The sequence below is a fragment of the Ceratotherium simum genome, chromosome 7 (assembly GCF_057802395.1).
Source record: "Ceratotherium simum simum isolate JZ-2026a chromosome 7, ASM5780239v1, whole genome shotgun sequence".
Classification (NCBI taxonomy): Eukaryota; Metazoa; Chordata; class Mammalia; order Perissodactyla; family Rhinocerotidae; genus Ceratotherium; species Ceratotherium simum.
In genome coordinates, this window is record NC_141906.1 from 63,092,858 (window position 1) to 63,112,927 (window position 20,070).

General features: G+C 40.6%; 1 protein-coding gene across 1 annotated transcript in view; it reads left to right on the top strand.

The window, feature by feature from the left end:
• Window positions 1–456: 456 nt before the first annotated feature.
• The window catches only part of DLAT (dihydrolipoamide S-acetyltransferase), a 31,501-nt gene continuing 11,887 nt past the window's right edge, over window positions 457–20,070 (top strand). The window contains exons 1-10 of the mRNA XM_004427332.3: window positions 457–1,144; window positions 1,583–1,684; window positions 1,989–2,113; window positions 2,270–2,423; window positions 6,674–6,800; window positions 9,017–9,201; window positions 10,277–10,430; window positions 16,649–16,716; window positions 17,597–17,689; window positions 18,046–18,153. Coding sequence (XP_004427389.2) covers window positions 536–1,144; window positions 1,583–1,684; window positions 1,989–2,113; window positions 2,270–2,423; window positions 6,674–6,800; window positions 9,017–9,201; window positions 10,277–10,430; window positions 16,649–16,716; window positions 17,597–17,689; window positions 18,046–18,153 — 1,725 coding nt within the window. The 5' untranslated portion in view covers window positions 457–535. The remainder of the gene's footprint in view (window positions 1,145–1,582; window positions 1,685–1,988; window positions 2,114–2,269; window positions 2,424–6,673; window positions 6,801–9,016; window positions 9,202–10,276; window positions 10,431–16,648; window positions 16,717–17,596; window positions 17,690–18,045; window positions 18,154–20,070) is intronic.

A 20,070-nucleotide genomic window follows, 5' to 3' on the forward strand; every position in this document is an offset into this window, starting at 1 on the left:
GGGATTCTATGGTAAAGTGGAAACGCAAATGTTTTGAAACCTATATCTTCATACAGGGAATACGCTTACCCCCGCCACAGTGCACCTGAATGTGGGAATGTATTTTCTTCTTGGTTGCCCTTCACACCATTTGGCTGGAAAACCTGTTCACTCCGGTTTCCGGTTGGGCTACAAACCTGAAATTAAATCTTCGTAATAACCTCGTACAGCCAGCACAGAGCCAGGTCCCAAACCCGGTCACCGCTGAGTCAGCAGAGGGGAGGGCACCCCTGCAGAACGCTCCGACCCCCGCCCCGGGGCGGTTCCGCGCTCCCGTCTCTAAGGGAGCGCTGCAGGACCCCGCCCCTTGGCCTGAGGCTCTCAGCGCCCGCCGGTCGTCGGGCTCACTTCCCAGCTCTTCCCCACAACTTGGTCACTCCCATCAGCCCACCTTCTCAGACCATTCTGCCTCGACTAGCACGGCTCTCGTTGCCTTTGTAGGCCTCTCCCTTTCGGCCATGCCCTTCACCGTTTAGGTCCCGTCCTACCCTTTGAGATGCCTTTCCTAGGACCACCACCTTCCACTCCTCTCCACGGCTTATTTCTCCCAAACTTGCATCTGCGTTGGCTCCGTTGGAACGCCCCCCACCCCCGGGGCTCCAAAGCAGCCGCCCCCACCCGCTTCACGACTCCCTTTCCCCAACTCCCGAGAGGAAAGTGTACGTTCCACACAGTAATGGTCTGGAGAGGGGGTGGGGTGGCTCTTTGGAGCCCGTTTTACGACAACGTGCGGCTGCGCGGCGTGGCTGACGGCAACAACGCGCTGCTCCGGGAGAGGTCACTCCGGAGACCGCGTTGGTTTTGGGGTGTGGGGGTCTGTGGCACTATGTGGCGCGTCTGTGCGCGGCAGGCCCAGAAGGCAGCCCCAAGGGCGGGATTCGGGGTTCGATGGACGGCCGTGCCGGAGGAACCGGGAGCTCCGTGCGTGACCCCGCGTGCTGGCCCGGCTTCGGCTCGTTGCAGCAGCGCGACCACGGGCTATGGCGGGGTCCGGGCGCTCTGCGGCTGGAGCCCCAGCTCGTGGGCTGCACCGCGGAATCGCTTCCTGCTGCAACTTTTGGGATCGCCTAGCCGCCGCTGTTATAGTCTCCCCCCGCATCAGAAGGTGAGCCCCAGACCTGTCCTTCGCGGGACCCTGATGTCCTTCAGGGCAGACTTTTTGGCCTCGGGATCCTCCCTCAGAGATCTCAGTGATCCTTCGCCCCCCTCCCTGTATATGTCATCGGCCCTTCTCCAATACCCAGCTTTGCTGTGGCTCTTGAGCTTCCTTCTTTTCTAGTCCATTGAAAGGAGAACTCCAAACCTGGGGCTGTATCTGGAGTGTCACGTCCGTGCTGTCAGACCCACAGGACTGTGGAGCCGGGAGCCTGTCACTGGAGAGCTTCTGGTGGCAGAAACTCCTTTTATACCTCCAGTGCTCAGCGTGTAATGGGACTCAGTAAACTCTTTGCATTAAATTAAATTGAATTGAATGAAACGTTAAACCAGACTGAGAGTTAGGCATCCCTTTTAAAATTTAGTGTTTCTCCTTTTTCTCCTCCAGGTTCCATTGCCTTCTCTTTCCCCCACAATGCAGGCAGGCACCATAGCCCGTTGGGAAAAAAAGGAAGGGGAAAAAATCAATGAGGGTGAACTAATTGCAGAGGTAAGTTGTTTTAAAATATGGAAATGAGTTAGAAGGGAGTGGCTTAGGTAAACTGACTGAACGTTAACTTTCTGGGTGGTAAGTTATCCCTTGTACCACTTGATAGTAGAGAAGATTGGTTAGATAAGTTGTCAGCAGCTAGCCAAACTCATTTTTAGCTAAGATGTTTTAAAATAATTCCGTCTTTCAAGTGTGTGATAGAGGCTTTATCTTCACATGACTGTTGAGTTGTATGATTCTAGACACAAGCTAATAAACTTCATACTGGCAGCACAAGCCTAAGCTCCTGTGTTTGTGTTAAAAGATTGAAACTGATAAAGCCACTGTTGGATTTGAGAGCTTGGAGGAGTGTTACATGGCAAAGATACTTGTTGCTGAAGGTACTAGAGATGTTCCAGTTGGATCAGTCATCTGTATCACAGTTGAAAAGTGAGTAGTACCCTGGTAATTTGCGGAACTTAGGTGCTGAGTGGAATATCTTAACCCAGAATTGAGAAATTAGTTCAAGATTTCTAAGACAACTTCTACAGGAGCTGAATCTGCTTTATAATTGCCTTATACTTATGCATTCTTTCTCTTCCTTAGGCCTGAGGATGTTGAGGCCTTTAAAAATTATACATTGGATTCCTCGGCAGCACCCACCCCACCAGCAGCCCCAGCACCAACTCCTGCTGCCCCTGCTTCACCACCTGCACCTTCTGCTCAGGCTCCTGGTAGCTCGTATCCCACTCACATGCAGGTGAAGCTCAGCCTCTGGGTGTTTGCTTTAGAAAACTTATTACTTATTCGTTATTTTTCATAGGTGGCTATCACATCCTGGAAACTGGCGTTAAATATGGCTAGCTCTTGTCATTTGAAAGCAAACAGAGATTTAAACGTGAAAATTGACAGCTTGTATGCCTAGTTGTTATTTCCAGGTGTGTGAACTTGGGCAGTTCCTTTAACCTTTTTCAGCCTCAATGTCATAGACAGGATAATGCTTGGCACTCCTCATTCAAGAACATTGTTAGATTTTGAGAATGATTTGTCCTTATATCTGTATAAGTGGAGTTTATAGTGGGCCTCACCTGCTGTCTATTGAATGAAAGTCTCCAACTGGTGTTTTCCTTTGACATGTAGTGTTCTATTTTCTAAGAGTGGATGAAGTAGTCCAGTAGTATTAATAGTGAGAAAACTGACGATAAAGAATAAGTGTAGAATAGACATATATAATAGCATTGCAACAAGGCTGAGGGCAGTAAATATAATTATTGAGTCTATTAACTAATTCAGTTTGTAACAAACTAAATCAGTTTATTAGATATTGGGGTTATCCCATGTATATTTGTGTGTTTCAGATATTGGAAATGGATGAAAACCAGCTGTCCTTTTTCTAAAAGATTAAGACTAGAATTTTCCCTTCACTTAGTTTATGTGTAGCAGTTTCTGTATAGGAATGATTTTCTTCTTTGAACATAATGTTCTACTCCATGATCTATTATTAGCAGTCATTCATGGTGAAGTTTTGTCTGGTGTTCAGTTCACACATTTATTTCATCCTGTTTAGCAAATTCTATCTCACTACATGAGTCTTCATTTCTTGCCATTTTATGTCTGTGGCTTTGTGTGCAAGTGTTAGGTTTGTGTCTTAATTATCCTTTAAGATACTGCATAAAGATTATTGGCTCCACTAATTTTTAAGAAGTAGATGAAGATGACAAGTTCTGAACAAGGAAACACTTTAAAAAAATTTTCTAGGGGGCCGACCCTGTGGCCTAGTGGTTAAGTTTGGTGCACTCTGCTTCGGCGGCCTGGGTTCAGTTCCTGGGCACGGACCTACACCACTAGGCGGCAACCCACATACAAAATAGAGGAAGATTGGCACAGATGTTAGCTCACGGCGAATCTTTCTCAGCAAAAAAAAACTAATTACAGTCTAAGTTTTGTTTGACTTTTTTTCCTGCCTTCCTGAGACATCATCAGTTGAAATGATTTTTCTCTCAGCATAATTTTATTAATTAGATACCAAAGACTAAGAAGACAGCAAACACAACCCATAATAGCTGAGTAAGCATCCAAATTCAGTTGATACACAAGCCATATAAATAGGGAAGCAATTTTTAATTTAGATCAGTCAATTTGATGTTTAGATTTTATTGAGGTGAAAGTGACTATTGTAAGAACACTTTTTTTTTTTTTATTGATGTTTTAACGGTTTTTAACATTGTGAAATTTTGGGTTGTACATTTTAGTTTGTCCATCACCATATATATGACTCCCTTCACCCCTTGTGCCCACCCCCCACGCCCCAGCCTCACCCCCCTTGCCCCTGGTAACCACAATACAGTTTTCTCTGTCCATGTGTTGGTTTATATTCCACATATGAGTGAGATCATGCAGTGTTTGTCTTTCTCTTTCTGGCTTATTTCACTTAACATAATACGCTCCAGGCGCATCCATGTTGTTGCAAATGGGACGATTTTGTCTTTTTTTATGGCTGAGTAGTATTCCATTGTATATATATACCACATTTTCTTAATCCATTTGTCAGTCGAGGGACACTTAGGTTGCTTCCACTTCTTGGCTGTGGTGAATAATGCTGCAATGAACATAGGGGTGCATAAGTCTCTTTGGATTGTTGATTTCAGGTTCGTTGGATAGATTCCCAGTAGTGGGATGGCTGGGTCATAGGGCATCTCTATTTTTAATTCTTTGAGGAATCTCCATACCGTTTTCCATAGAGGCTGCAGCAGTTTGCATTCCCACCAGCTGTGTATGAGGGTTCCTGTTTCTCCACATCCTCTCCAACATTTGTTATTTGTCTTGGTGATTATAGCCATTCTAACGGGTGTGAGGTGATATCTTAGTGTGGTTTTGATTTGCATTTCCCTAATGATTAGTGATGTTGAACATCTTTTCATGTGCCTATTGGCCATCTGTATATCTTCTTTGGAGAAGTGTCTGTTCATTTCCTCTGCCCATTTTTTGATCGGGTTGTTTGTTTTTTTGTTGTTCAGTTGTGTGAGTTCTTTATATATTATGGAGATCAACCCCTTGTCAGATGTATGTTTTGCAAATATTCTCTCCCAGCTGGTGGGTTGTCTGTTCATCTTGATTCTGGTTTCGTTTGTCTTATAGAAGCTCTTTAATCTGATAAAATCCCACTTGTTTATTTTTTCTTTAGTTTCCCTAGTCTGGGTAGGCATGTCATCCGAAAAGATTCCCTTATGACCAATGTCAAATAGTGTGTTGCCTATGTTTTCTTCTATGAGTTTTATAGTTTTCACCTTCAGGTCTTTGATCCATTTTGAGTTAATTTTTGTGAATGGTGATAGCAGATGGTCCACTTTCATTCTTTTGCATGTGGCTGTCCAGTTTTCCCAACACCATTTATTGAAGAGACTTTCTTTTCTCCATTGTACGTTCTTAGCACCTTTGTCGAAAATTAGCTGTCCATATATGTGTGGTTTTATTTCTGGGCTTTCACTTCTGTTCCATTGATCTGTGTGTCTGTTTTTGTACCAGTACCATGCTGTTTTGATTACTATTGCTTTGTAGTATGTTTTGAAGTTAGGGATTGTGATGCCTCCTGCTTTGTTCTTTTTTCTTAGGATTGCTTTAGCTATTCGGGGTCTTTTGTTGCCCCATATAAATTTTAGTATTCTTTTTTCTATTTCTGTGAAGAATGTCATTGGGGTTCTGATTGGGATTGCATTGAATCTGTAGATTGCTTTAGGTAATATAGACATTTTAACTATGTTTATTCTTCCAATCCACGTGCATGGGATATCTTTCCATTTCTTTATGTCATCATGGATTTCTTTCAATAATGTCTTGTAGTTTTCATTGTATAGGTTCTTCACCTCCTTGGTAAGATTTATTCCTAGGTATTTTATTCTTTTTGATGCAATTGTAAGAACACTTCTTCTTTTTTTTTTTTTGGTGAGGAGGACTAGCCCTGAGTTAACATCCAATGCCAATCCTCTCCTTTTTTCTTGAGGAAGACTGGCCCTGGGCTAACATCCATCCCATCCTCCTCTACTTTATATGGGACGCCGCCACAGCATGGCCTCGCAAGCGGTGCGTTGGTGTGCGCCCGGGATCCGAACCTGCGAACCCCGGGCCACCGCAGGGGAGCTCGCCCACCTAACCGCTGCGCCACCGGGCTGGCCCCAGAATGCTTCTTAATATTAGTTTTTATCTTGGAAAGGTATCTGGGAAATTTGGGAGGAATGCAGTTTCCTCTGAGGGAAAAGATAGATGCCAATACAGAGCACAGCAAAATTTTAATGAAATAGTGTAGGCCAAGATCATTCTGTGAAAATGAAAAATTCTAGCTTAATCTAAATGTTAAAAAAAAGATGAAAAGATGTTCTTTGCTTATTTATTGAGGAGTTAATATTGACTGTCCAGAAAGAAATCTTTTCCATCTTCCCATTGCTTTTAACTTTGGAGGGTGGGTCAGAGTATTGCTGATACTGTAAAGCTTGAGATTTGAAGGATGATTTAACTGGTGGGACACTTTTGAGGCACTGAGGTTTTTTTTTTAAAAATATTTTTCTATTTATTTATTTATCTATTCATTCATTCATTTACTGCTTGCTTGCTTGCTTGCTTGCTCACTCGCTTAGGAAGATTTGCCCTGAGCTAACATCTGTTGCCAATCTTCTTGTTTTTGCTTGAGGAAGGTTAGCTCTGAGCTAACATCTGTGCCAGTCTTCCTCTGTTTTGTATGTGGGTCGCCGCCACAGCGTGGCTGCCGATGAGTGGTGTAGGTCTGTCCCCCAGAACCAAACCCAGGCCGCTGAAGCAGAGCAGGCTGAACTTAACCATTAGGCCACGGGGCCGGCCCCAAGGGCATTGAGCTTTTGCTGTTATAGAGGCATCAGGCACATGGGGATTTGGCTTGTCATAGTCATTATCATTCCGTAAAACTGTTTAAGCTTGCCTGAGTTTCATTGTGTCCAAGGCTCCCTAGTATTAAGTGATAATATGTATTTGTTTCTACAGGTGGTTCTTCCTGCCCTCTCTCCTACCATGACCATGGGCACAGTTCAGAGATGGGAAAAAAAAGTGGGTGAGAAGCTAAATGAAGGAGACTTACTGGCAGAGATAGAGACTGACAAGGCCACTATAGGTGAGATTTCTTCAGCTCTTAATGGTTGAGGCACTGAATTTTCCAATGAGGGAAAAGGCTTGCCTTCTTATCCTATAATGAGTGAGTGATAACATGAAAAATTTTAATTCTTGCAATTCATTTCCTGGAACAGGATGTTTCATAACAAAAGTGTGTAGTCAGATTTGTCAGTTCCATACTGCACTCTCGTTGAATCAAGGATATGTCAACTTTGAGATTATTTTTAGGCCAGAGTTTGCTTCTTAGCCTTATTACTGAGAAGCTATATGAGAACTGCCATTCTTTAAACTGGACAAGGGAAAAAAGGAGGAAGCAGGAGAAAATAACTTCCAAGGCAGAAAATACTAAAGAATTTAAGATGACTGAAGGATAATTGAAACCAGGGTTTAGGTTGTTTTCATAGTTTGAGAATGACTGATAGAATGTATATATCCTGTTCAGATATCATATCACATTTCCATATGTTCCTTTTCTGATTTGTTTTTATGCTCAGAACAAAACCCACAGAGAAAATCATATATTTGTGATAATATTTATAGATAAATAATCTTTCTTTCCTGTCCAGTCCCCAGAGATGCAGTGGGAGCTTCTGGGCATCCCCTGCAGTGGTTCTTTTCAGACCGTGTTTTTCAAACCCCCTGATTCCTTGATGACACCTTGGGCCAAAGGAGAACTCAACAAGCAGGACTCTACTGTGCCCTGTCCCCATCCCCCACTTCCACCAGAGCAACTCCTTTTTATCTTTTTGCATATTGTGCTTCCCCCCATAGGATTTTATTAGAAGAAAGGATTCTGTTTATTAAAGAGAAAAACAAAAAACCTTGGTAACAATAGATCTGCTTTGCATTTTAGTTTGAATACTAATATTGCTGCAGAGACTGGTATTCTAAAGACTAGTCACTAGAGAAATATTATCTTGGTCAAACTCTTTAAACTCTATTATGGCCTTGGAGCCTTTTCTTTTCTCTTTTTTTTTTTTTGTGAGGAAGATCAGCCCTGTGCTAACATCTGCCAATCCTCCTCTTTTTTTTTGCTAAGGAAGACTGGCCCTGGGCTAACATCTGTGCCCATCTTCCTCTACTTTATATGGGATGCCACCCAGCATGGCTTGCCAAGCAGTGCGTCATTGCGCGCCCGGGATCCGAACCAGCGAACCCCAGGTAGCCGCAGCGGATTGCGCGCACTTAACCGCTTGCGCCACCGGGCCAGCCCCAGAGTCTTTTCTTTTTAAACATATCTTTTATTGGATATTAATTCTCAACTGGGAAATGGAAGGGTTCGTCAAAGATGTGTCCATCAGGGAGAGGCACAACACCACAGAAAGCCAAGATCTGGAAGGCGAAAGTTGTCCTCTGCAATGGCTTCTTTTAGTTATATTTTTGCAACCCTTCATGTTTGAATTCCTTGTAAGAAAAGCAGTAGCTAAATAAAATGTAAGTTGTCAACACCATGGAAACCCTAGTAATACTATAGATCTTCACACTGAAACATTTGGTGTAATACCAAATATAACCTCTTTGCAAAGCTCCAGAGATGCTTTTGGGGTATAATCCCTCATCACTGTCAAGCCTAGTAGCTCCCTTAATTTAACGTCTATGTGGGTCTGATCTTTAGCAGTACAACTAATGGCATCTTGGAGTCTTGTGGGTATGCGTAGGGGCTGTCCTTGGAGATGTTTTTAAGAAAACATTCAGAGTTAACCACTGTCCGTAATCTCTCATAGTTTTTTTTAAATTTATTTTTCCCCCCAAAACCCCAGTAGATAGTTGTATGTCATAGCTGCACATCCTTCTAGTTGCTGTATGTGGGACGCGGCCTCAGCATGGCTGGAGAAGTGGTGCGTCGGTGCGTGCCCTGGATCCAAACCCAGGCCGCCAGCAGCAAAGCGCACGCACTTAACCGCTAAGCCACGGGGCCGGCCCTCTCATAGTTTTATTTAACAGATATTTATTTAGTATTTACTTTGTACCAGGTACTGTTTCTAAGTACTTCAAAAGTACTAATTTATTTAATTTTCATAACATACCTGTGAAGTAGGTAATATTAGTATTCCCGTTTTGTAGGGAAAGAAGCCAAGGCACAGAGAGGCTAAATAGCTTGCAAAAGGTTATATAGCTAGTTTGAAGGAGAAGAGCCTTTTGCTTAAAACTCTGTTTTGAGTTTGGTGGGATAGTGGAGTCCTTTAAGCTCCATAATGGTTTTTCTTTCTATTTAAGGTTTTGAAGTACAGGAAGAAGGTTACCTGGCAAAAATCCTGATCCCTGAAGGCACAAGAGATGTCCCTCTAGGAACCCCACTTTGTATCATTGTAGAAAAGGAGGCAGATATACCAGCATTTGCTGACTATAGGCCAACTGAAGTAACTGATTTAAAACCACAAGCACCACCTACCCCAGCCCCGGTAGGTATGCTTCCAGAATTGAGGGAACGCTTATCTTACTCATCTCCAAAGTAAGGGATTAGATTAGATGATATTCTAGGTTTCTTCCAGCTCTAAGGTTCTATGAATAAGGAAGGAGATAGTCAGTTAATATTTGTGGAGACCTACACGATGTGTGGCACTGCAGCGTTCACCTAGTGGTCAACGGTTTGGTCCTCGTAGCTTTTGTTTTTTTTTTCCTGCTGTCTTGAGTCCTGCTGAGAACAAAGCTGAGGTGACATGGTCTTTTTCTGCGTCAGGTGTAGCTATGCAAATGGAAGGCAATGTTTTGTTCCCCATCTTCTGTAGAGTTTACTATATAATCTTTGTCGCTGTCAATCCTCTTGGTATTCACATATTATAGTAGGTCATGCTTATATTTGTAATACATTGGAACCTTGACATAACATGGCTTATTTTGCATAGGATTCAGTCTGTCACTATATGCTATACACTATATGCTATATCCCTATGACATGAACTTGCACAAACTCTAAGCATCAATAACACTATAATGAGGCTTCTGCAGATGGTAGAATCATGTGAGTTGAGATTAGGCACACATTTAAGTCAGAGAAGACTTGATTTCTGACAGCCATACATTCACAGGGAGCTGGCAAGTAGTAGTGTTGGTTTATTTCTTCAAGTTCTTTCACCATGGAACCTTCCAGCGTAATTTAGTATTCTGAAATTAGGTTAAGGCAAAACAAAAACCACTTTGGTGATATAAGAGAATGAGAATAAAGAAGCAGCAAGTAAAGTGAAGAAAGGCTCTAAAGATATTATATACTAGTGAGCAGTATTAAATTCCACGCCTTTCCATGTTATGGAGTAAGACAATTTGACTTTGTTCTGTCTTTGACATAAAGTATTGTTGTTACTATTCATATTGCTGTATTATGTTGGGTAGGCAGGAAAAATGTGCATTATGATCTTTGGAAAATAATGTAAGTTATTTAATTAAAATACCTTTGACATCTTAATAAAATGTAAACTCTTGATCTTTCAGGTCATTCTTTGCAGTGGTGAATTAACAATTTGTAACTTTTTTCAAAAGGTGGTTCCTGTTCCTCCAAGTCCCCAACCTGTAGCCCCTACACCTTCAGCCACCCGCCCAGCTACTCCTGCTGGACCAAAGGGAAGGTTGTTTGTTAGTCCTCTTGCAAAGAAATTGGCAGCGGAGAAAGGGATTGACCTTACACAAGTGAAAGGTAAGTCTCTTTCTGTGGAATGGGGTTGTAAAGCTAAAATTCAGTTGTTTCCTCCTTAAGACCAACAAGTACAACTATATATAGTTGTCTTATCTGGGATAGTGGGGAGAAGGACGAGGAGGGAAATACCTCCTTTTTGCCACCGCAGAGTAGGGAAACTTATTTTGCTGTATTTAGTCTGTCTAGAATCTACCTATATAATTTAGATAGCTTTTTTAATTCTCTTCATGGGAACTGCTTAATTGTTGGTGAAAGTATAATGTGCTAGTTTAGCAAAGCTGGGTTATTGAACTTGGTTTGTAATAAGAAATCTCTGTTAGTGCTAGGCTGACTGAATGTAGCAATATGCAAAATAAAACGTGAAGTTGGGGTGATTTGAAATGACTTAAAAGTAATAAAATTGGGCCGGCCCCGTGGCTTGGTGGTTAAGTGCGCGCGCTCCGATGCTGCTGGCCCAGGTTCGGATCCCGGGTGTGCACCGAGGCACCACTTCTCCGTCCATCCTGAGGCCGAGTCCCACATACAGCAACTAGAAGGATATGCAGCTATGACATACAACTATCTACTGGGGCTTTGGGGGGAAAAAATAAATAAATAAAATCTTTAAAAAAAAAAAAAGTAATAAAATTAATATAAAACTGAACTAAAGCTCCTTGAGGGCAAAGGAAAATGTCTTACTCATCTTTTTCTCCCCGAAGAGGAAGTATAGCTTAGTGATAAGATCATGGGGTCTTGAATCAGATCATCTAGGGTTTAATCCTGGCTTTATTGTTTTCTGTGTAATATGTCTTTAGGTGAATTACTTGTATATGTCTTTTCTTAGTCTATCTGTTTTTCCATCTGTAAAACTGAGATAATAGTGTACATTAAAACAGGCAAAGTGCTTGAAACCATATCTAGAATATAATATTCAATACATATTAGTTTTGTTCATATTATTATTATTGCCTGGCATTTAAATACATGTTTTTGAACTAAAATTAAGCTAAAATTAATGTAAGATAATTAAGATACTTATTTGGAAAAGGAAGGAAATTAATATTCCTGGAACATTGTTTGGTGGCTAGTACTATGTGCTAGTCAGTTAATTACCACATTTAATATGCATAATGTTTCCTGAAGTAAGAATTAGCATTCCCTATTTTGGTTAAGAAAATAGACTCTTAAGGGATTTCTCTTTCTGTTAAGTGGTAAAGTTGCAATTTGAATCTAAATTTGTTTAATTCTAAAGCCTGTATTCTTTTCATTACCCTGTGCTCCCTTCTGTCTTGATGCTCTGCCCTCCTTAATTACTCAAGAAAATAATGGTTATTTCCCCGATCGTCCAGCTATGGGCACTCAGTGCTGGTTATAATTTGTCTGCAATCTATTGTTTTGTGGTTAGAAGGCAAGCCAATCCCCAAAGACACAAGAATAGAATGTTGTAAATTTTTTGGACTTCAGAGGAGTCTTGTAATATTAGAAGATCCTTTTTTCCAACTTAATGTTATTTCACTAGTATATTGCCATTCTTTATGTTTATGTGATTAGAATCAGGGACAGCAAAGTAAGTTGGAATAAATTTTAATTAGAGGAGCGACTGGGTTAATAATTATATCTGAAGAATTTAGACAAGTGAAGAAGGACCATTTATTACGTATTTAGCAACACTGGCTACCTTACTAAAGATATAAGTGGAAAAATCCCAATATTCTTTTCATGCAGTTAGAGTTAGGTGATTCATTTATTATTATTTAAACAAATATTCATTGAATATTGTCTGTGCATCCAACACTTGTTCATAAGACAGACAAGATTTCATTTTCAGATACTTACATTACTAACAATAAAGAATTAAGTGAACAGAAAGGGAGTACAGTATAGTAGTTAAGAGTATGGGCTCCAGGGGCTGGCCCCGTGCCGTAGCGGTTAAGTGCACACGCTCTACTGCTAGTGGCCTGGGTTCGGATCCCGGGCGCGCACCGATGCACCGCTTGTCAGGCCATGCTGTGGCGATGTCCCATATAAGGTAGAGGAAGATGGGCACGGATGTTAGCCCAGGGCCAGTCTTCCTCAGCAAAAAGAGGAGGATTGACATGGATGTTAGCTCAGGGCTGATCTTCCTCACAAAAAAAAAAAAAAGAGTCTGGGCTCTGGAGGTAGAATGCTTGGGTTTGAACTGGCTCTGCTATACACTAGCTGTGTGACCCTTTGTGTCTTGGTTTCTTCATTTGTATATAAAAATAGTACCTTATATGCTGTGAGGGTTAAATAAGTTAATAAACAGTGCCTGCACATAGAAAGCGTATAAAGATATTAGGACTAATGATAAGAATAACTTACTAATATTACATAAGATAATTTGAATACTAAGAAACAAATAAACCGATTGATATACTAGGGGGTGACAGGGTAAATATATGTGCAGGCATGACTGCTTTTAGACAGAGTGATTGGGGAAGATCTTTCTGATGAGGTGACATTTATCAGACCTGAAACATGAGAAGGGGTCAGCTGTGAGCTAACCATGTGAAGAACTAGGAGAATAGCATTTTGGGCAGAGAGACCAGTAGTACACAGTCTGAAGTGGAAAAGAGCTTGGCATGTTTAAGGAACATAAAGCTGGCCAGTGTTAATGGAGCATAGTGAGCAGAGTCTAGTGGTAGGAGATGATGTTGGAAAGAAACACAGGAGTGAGAACATAAAGGACTTTACAGGTCATGGCAGAATTTGAATTTTTTTAAAAGTACAATAGGAAGCCATTGAAAGATTAAAACAAGGAAGTGACAAAATGATTTATATTTTAAAAAAATCATGTTGGCCGCTCTGAGCAAATGGATTAAATGAAAGCCAAGGCACCTGTTAGGATGCTGTTGCTTGAGGTGATGATGGTGGCTTAGACAAGGGTGGTGAGAGTGGAAATGGAAAAAAAATGGACAGCTTCAAGATACATTTTTGACATAGAATCAATAGAACTTAGTCAAGGATTGGATATGGGGACTTGACAACGGTAATTTCAAAAGAAAAGTGCGGTGGAAGCCAGTCTGAATAGCTTGAAAAGCATATGAAGAAGTGGAGATAGCATTGTGGACAGCTCATTCAAAAAGCTTTGCTATGAAGTAAGGCATAGAAATAGAGCTGTAGCTTTGAGAAGATATGGGCTCAAGAGAGGGCTTTTGAAAATGAGTGATAGTAGAATGGGTCTGGTATAGAGTTTCTCAGCTATGGCACTATTGACATTTTTGACCAGGTAATTCTTTGTTGTGGGGGAGTGCCCTGCCCACTGTAGGATGTTTAGCAACATCCTTGGCTTCTGCCCACTACATGGTAGTAGCATCCCCCACTTGTGACGACCAAAAGTATCTTCAGACATTGCCAGATGTCCCCTGGGGGGCAAAACTGCCCTGGTTGAGAACCAGTGGTCTAATAGAAAAGGATAAGTTGATGGTGCAGAAAGCGCCGAGTAATTTGGCAAGGAGCAAAGTTTTTGAGAATGTAAGTGTTGATGGGATTGGCCTTGATAGGAATTAGGGACATTTTGTCTATTTTTATAGGAGAGAAGAGACTGTGGAGTGATTTTATAGGTTTGGTGGTGGAAGATGAGGAGAGTACCTCTCTGGTTGCTGCTATTTGGTCAATAAAGTATAAAGTGAGGATGTCAGCTGGAGAATGAGTATGGGGAGGTTTGAGGTTAGAGAGACTGTGGAGTAGTGTTCTCAGAGATTGGGAATATGAATTCAAGGGAAACATAGTTTAATTTCTGGGTAGTTTTATGTGTCTATTTTAGGTTTGTGGCTCTGAATTTATAGTAAAGTCAGTCAGTTAGATGTGTACTTTTTTCTCCCAGCAACATTAAGCTGGCATTGAGAAGGCAGACGTTTTAGAGTTTGACCAGGGAGTGATTATAACAGTGATGCACAGAGTCTAAGCTGAGTAAGGAAGTGAAGACAAGAGGGAGATAATGGATGATGACAGCAGAGGAGTCAGTGCAGTGGAGGTCTTCATGAGGTCGAAGAAGTTTTGCAGTGGGGGAGGGAGTGGTCTAGATTAAGTGAGCTGAGAGGATCACTGATTGTGTGGTGTTTTGTGACACCAAACGTATGTTTTTTCCACACCAACAATCAGTGGTCCGACACCAACTGGGTATCCAACAATTCAATCCTATTCTGACACTAACTATCCAGAGTTAGCAGCAGACGCCACAGGTTTAAGGGCTCAGTCCCACCTGACTGCCCCCACCTCAGATGTCAATTGCAAGTCCTGGGACCACCCTTACTTCTGACCCACTGGCTATAAATCAGGAGTTCCCAAGACGCCCTTCTCAGATTTTATAATTCACTGGAACGACTCACAGAACTCAGGAAGGCACTTTGCTTACTATTACTGGTTTATTATAAAGGATACAACTCAGGAACAGTCAAATAGAAGAGATGCATAGGACAAGGTATGGGGTTGTGGTAGGGGCGTGAGTGCAGAGCTTCCACACTCTCTCTGGTAGCACCACCCTCCCAGCACATTGACATGCTCACCAACCCAGAAGCTCTCCAAATCTTGTTGTTCAAGACTTTTATTTTTATAGGGGTTTCAGTGAGACGGCATGGTTGATTAAATCATTGGCTATTGATTGTTGAAGTCAAACTCCAGTCCCTCTTCCCTCCCTGGAGGGACAGATTACTTAGGAAATTTAACCAAAATGTAACCATTTGGGGAGAAACTGTTTTAAAGCCTAAACTCTGGTGTTCGGAGTTTGATTTGTCTCAAAGCTACCCATATTATGTTCTATATTTCTTTGATGCAAAGCACTTTCACGTCACTATCCCATTTTATCCTCATAACATTCCTGTGAGCAGGGGCTAGTATTATAATCTGTATCCTACATTTGAGACCAGATGAGATTAAGTGACTGCAGTCATCCATCTAGTTTATGTTTGACAACAACCCTACATTTTTTATTCCAAGTCTAGTGTTCTTCCCCTTATACCTTTATGATGGCCTGTTGTGCCTTCTTAGGGAGATGGGCAAAAGGATTTAAAAGATTTCAACTAACTCCTAATAGGAAATTCTTGTGGGTGGTTGAAGCTTAGCATAAGGCAGGTGGTACTGCAGGTTCCTCCTCTTGAGGGGCTACAGTGTCCAGATCAGGCTTGGTTGTAAGGGGAGGTTATGGTTTCTGTCTTTTTATAAAGGAGGAGAATCTAATAGGGGTACCGCTACCTCTGTTCTAGAGCTCCTGGTGAGGATAAACACAGTCCTAGCCAACTCAGTTTTCATAATGAAGGAAAGGAGTTGGGATGAACTGCACACAACGAGAATCCTTTTAAAAGTCTGCCTTGGGGAAGATGAATCAGTTTGACCAAATTTTTTCTAGAAGTGGGCCAGTGTAAAAGGTATTTTAATAACTAAATTCTGAATCTCCTGAGAATTAAGATTTAGGATTATCTACTTGGGTGTAAAGTTGTGGATGGGAGGAGGAAGGAAATTGAATGAAAATAAAATTAAGCCCATTGAAAGAACTTTGAAAATCTTTCCTCATGTGTGACATTGCACCTGTTTCCTACATAGGCTCTAACACAGGCCACTGTGGAGCCTTGGCTCTTGTGAGAAAGCTGTGAATGATGGAGATCTCATAAGGAATGAATGATTCTAAAGATGAGATCATTGCAATTGAGAGTTATTCGTGTTATTTGGGGGTAAAAAAATTGACTTGCCTGATTTGTCCAAAACAATGATCATATCTGTTGACTCTGTACAAAGGGAATTCTTTATGATCATATGAATCTAGAACCCAGATGAGACCTATTTCAGGGTTCAGAAAGGGTTTTGGAGCTAACCAGGAGGAGGTAGCTAATCTTCCTTTTGGAGGTATAAATTGTACTCAGCATTATCCTTTTGCTGGTATTTCCCAATTTAAAAGTAAAGAAGATGAAAAAATAAAGTACAGTTTAATTAGGTAAAATTCTAAAAGAGAAATACTTAAAATAAATGAATACTTGATATAGTTAAAAAGGAAAAAAACACTACAGGTCAAGCAAGAGCGCTCTGTGTGAATTAAGATTAATAAGTGACAAAAGCTGGTATTTTTAGGGAGCACTTTAAGGGGCAGGATTAAGACAGTGATTCCCTCAGAGGGTCTTTGGTAGAGAACCCTTAGGAACTTGCATTTCAGGATCACAGTATTGATTTCCTTGAGGAACCAGCAGCACGTTCTCATGTATGTGACATTTATGTATCTCTTCCAGGGACAGGACCAGAAGGCAGAATCATCAAGAAGGACATCGACTCTTTTGTGCCTACTAAAGCTGCTCCTGTGAGTTACATTTGGCCTTTTTTTTTTTGTTTTCAATTTGTCCCTGCAAAGTGCTTTGTCCAGCCTGTTAGACCCTTTCATACATTATTCGTGAGTGAAATAGCTGAACCAGAACTGTGTATTCTTTTGTCTAATTTCACTGGCTAGCAATATATAGATATGAATGTGCTGTCATTCATATACAAAAGCAAAGATGATATACTACATTGATATGCATTCCAAACTGGTTTTTTTGAGTTATTGATACTAAGTTTTTCCTAACACCTCCTCTCCTTCTCATTTAGGCCCTATTTTTAAAAGCTTGCAAGTTGATTGACCAGGGTTTGAGTTTTATGTGATTAATTAGTCCACACAGAGATTAAATCCACGTAGCTAGCTTCTGTTTGATTGGTTAAAGTGCTAAGATAATCAGCTAAAAGTAAGGAAAAGGATTTTGTTATTTAGATGTTTGCTTTAAAATGAAAGATTTGTCTCATTGTTTTTTCTTAACACTGTACAGGAAGATGAATTACTTTGTTTATATTTATCTCTTAATCCTTTCAATTTAAGAATGCTTTGATTGCTTTTCTTGAAGATAATTTTGCAAAAACAAAATTATTTTGACATAAACTAGTCACTGAACATACTCTGGCTCAGAGAAAAATGATACTTAAAACGTGATTACAGAATTCTAAGTAGAAAAATTAAAAACAAAACTCTAAACAAGCACTGTCCAAATCTGAGTTCTTTTTGTTCCCTTGGGATAGAAATAGCTGAATTTTTCTATAAGCCTTTTAATTTTTACTTTGCCTGTAAAGTAAAAGACACACCAGCAGTTGTTCCCAGTTGCTTTTGCTAAGATTGAACCACAGTTACTAAGAGCTTTTTTACCTCCCCATAGGCTCCAGCAGCTGCTGTGCCTCCCCCCGCTCCAGGAGTGGCACCAGTTCCTACAGGTGTCTTCACAGATATCCCAATCAGCAACATTCGTCGAGTAAGACTGTTACCATAAATCTGGAACCAAAGCTCTTGGGGGCATCTTTACTCTGATCATTTAATTGCCTACATAGTTTGAAATACTAACAGAGACTGTTTTAGTTGGGAATCTTAGATGATTAGTTTAAGAGATGTTTGCTTTGGCTGGTTGAATACTTGGGATAAACAAACGCTGTGTTCTGATTAAGTACCATTGGAAGGGGCTAAGTTATGGTGCAGTCCTTCATCTTCCAGTTCTAGTAATGCTTGAGGTGAGCATTACCAGGGAGCAAGGTAAAGGGGAAAACAGCCCTGAATTAGGTAAGGTCTTATCTCAACTCAAGATAATGGATTTTTTAATCTCTTTGATTTCAGGTTATTGCACAGCGGTTAATGCAGTCTAAGCAAACCATACCTCATTATTACCTTTCTATTGATGTAAATATGGGAGAAGTTTTGTTGGTACGGAAAGAACTTAATAAGGTAAAAGGTCTGGAAATTTCAACTCTATAAATTCTAAAAATCATGTTTTTCCCCACTAAACATTTACATTTTTGCCCATATTTTTGTTACAATATGCCAGTTGATGATGGAAAATGGGTGTCATCTTAATTAACTTGTAGAGAATATCCTGGAGAATTTTCATTTTTTAACCCTTGATTAAAGCTTATCATTTAAAGTTAACTTTGCCATTTTAGCCTAGCAGAGTCACTGTAATTCTCTGAGACTATTTGAGACTCTTTTGGTAGGTAAGAAACAGTATGTTTACTTTGTGCTTATAGTTAAGTACTTAGCACCTACTTAGTGTTTAGCTTAAGGCACTTTTAGGAACATAGCATAAGGCATTGTCTTTGTCCATGAGTTTATAATTTAATTGAGGAGATAATGCATGTGAAAGAGAGAGGAGGTAATTTTTATTAAAGTAAAAATAGTCATTTGTAGATCAGTCTCTTTATGGTAATGCCCCTTGTCTGCTAAATTACATTGTGTGGGTTAAGTGTTATAGGAGTTCAGAGAAGGGGGAGAACAGTGAAAGTAGTTGGGGAATTCACAATGGTGTAGGAAAAACTTGGTTGACCCATGGAGAATAGGAAGAGTTTGGATTGGCAAAAAAGTTGAAAGTTGATTCTAGTGATGAAATATCACAAAGTGAAAGTGCTTTAAAAAAAAGGATATAAGTATAGTCAGCCCTGTGGTTCAAGCAACTGTAGAACCTGCAGATACGGAGGGCCAACTAAGTGACTTGAGCATCTGGATTTTGGTATCTATGGGGTGGTCCTGGAACCAGTCTCCCTGGATACCAAGAGATGACTGTATAGCATATGGGGGAGATAGATTACCTTTTCTAGAGTGGATACACAGTTGTTGGTTTAGGGAAGACCTTGATTTACAAGCAGAAGAATTTGGACTTGATGAATTAGACATTAAGTAAGAAACCAGTAGAAGTGAGATGATGATAGCAATATTTTAAGAAAGATTAGTCTAATAGATATATACTGGCACACTTTAATGGCAGAGACTAGTTATGCTTGTCATGTAATCATGAAATGATGGTGATAAGGGTGTGGATTTGTGGGTTGCATTAAGAATGGAGTAGGAGCGAGGGATATGAGAGATATTTTTAAGGAAGTGAAAAATAAAAGCCAAACTCCTTCGAGTGGCATACATGGCCTTACACAGGTTATCTATAACCTCTCTGACCTCCTCTCCTACTACTTTCCCACTTGCTCACTCTGCTGCAGACACAATGGTTGCTTTGCAGTTCCTCAACACTCACCTGTATACTCCTACTTTAGTCCCTTTGCACTTGCTGTTCCCTCTGCATGGAATACTTTTCCTCTAGTATCCTCCTGGCTTCCTCCTTCACCTCCTTAAGGATTTGACTCTATCACCTTTTCTGGTCTTCCCTGGTCACCTCATGCTAAAATTAAGGAAGAGGAGTGGAGTGAGTGGTGGGTTCTCCCCTTAGCTCTTTTTCTCTACTTTATTTTTCAGCTTAGCAGGTAACACTATCTAACATACTGTGTGTTTCACTTATTTATTATCTATCCATCCCCTTTAGACTGTAAGCTCCCTGAGAGTAGAATTTTTACCCATTTTTTCACTGCTTTATATCCAGGGCTTTAGAGTTATATGCCCAGCACGGAGTAGACTCTCAAATATTACATGCATGAGTGAATGAAGCATCAACAGAGCTTTGTAACTGGCTACAGGATTAAAGATGATGGTATACTTTTATTGTCAAAATATTAAAGCTATTTTATAATAAATTTATTTGGAAATTAGGCATGAAAAGTATATATCCAATGTGTTATTTTATTCAGTTATTTTTTTTTTTTAAGATTTTATTTATTTATTCTTTTTCCCCCCAAAGCCCCAGTAGATAGTTGTATGTCATAG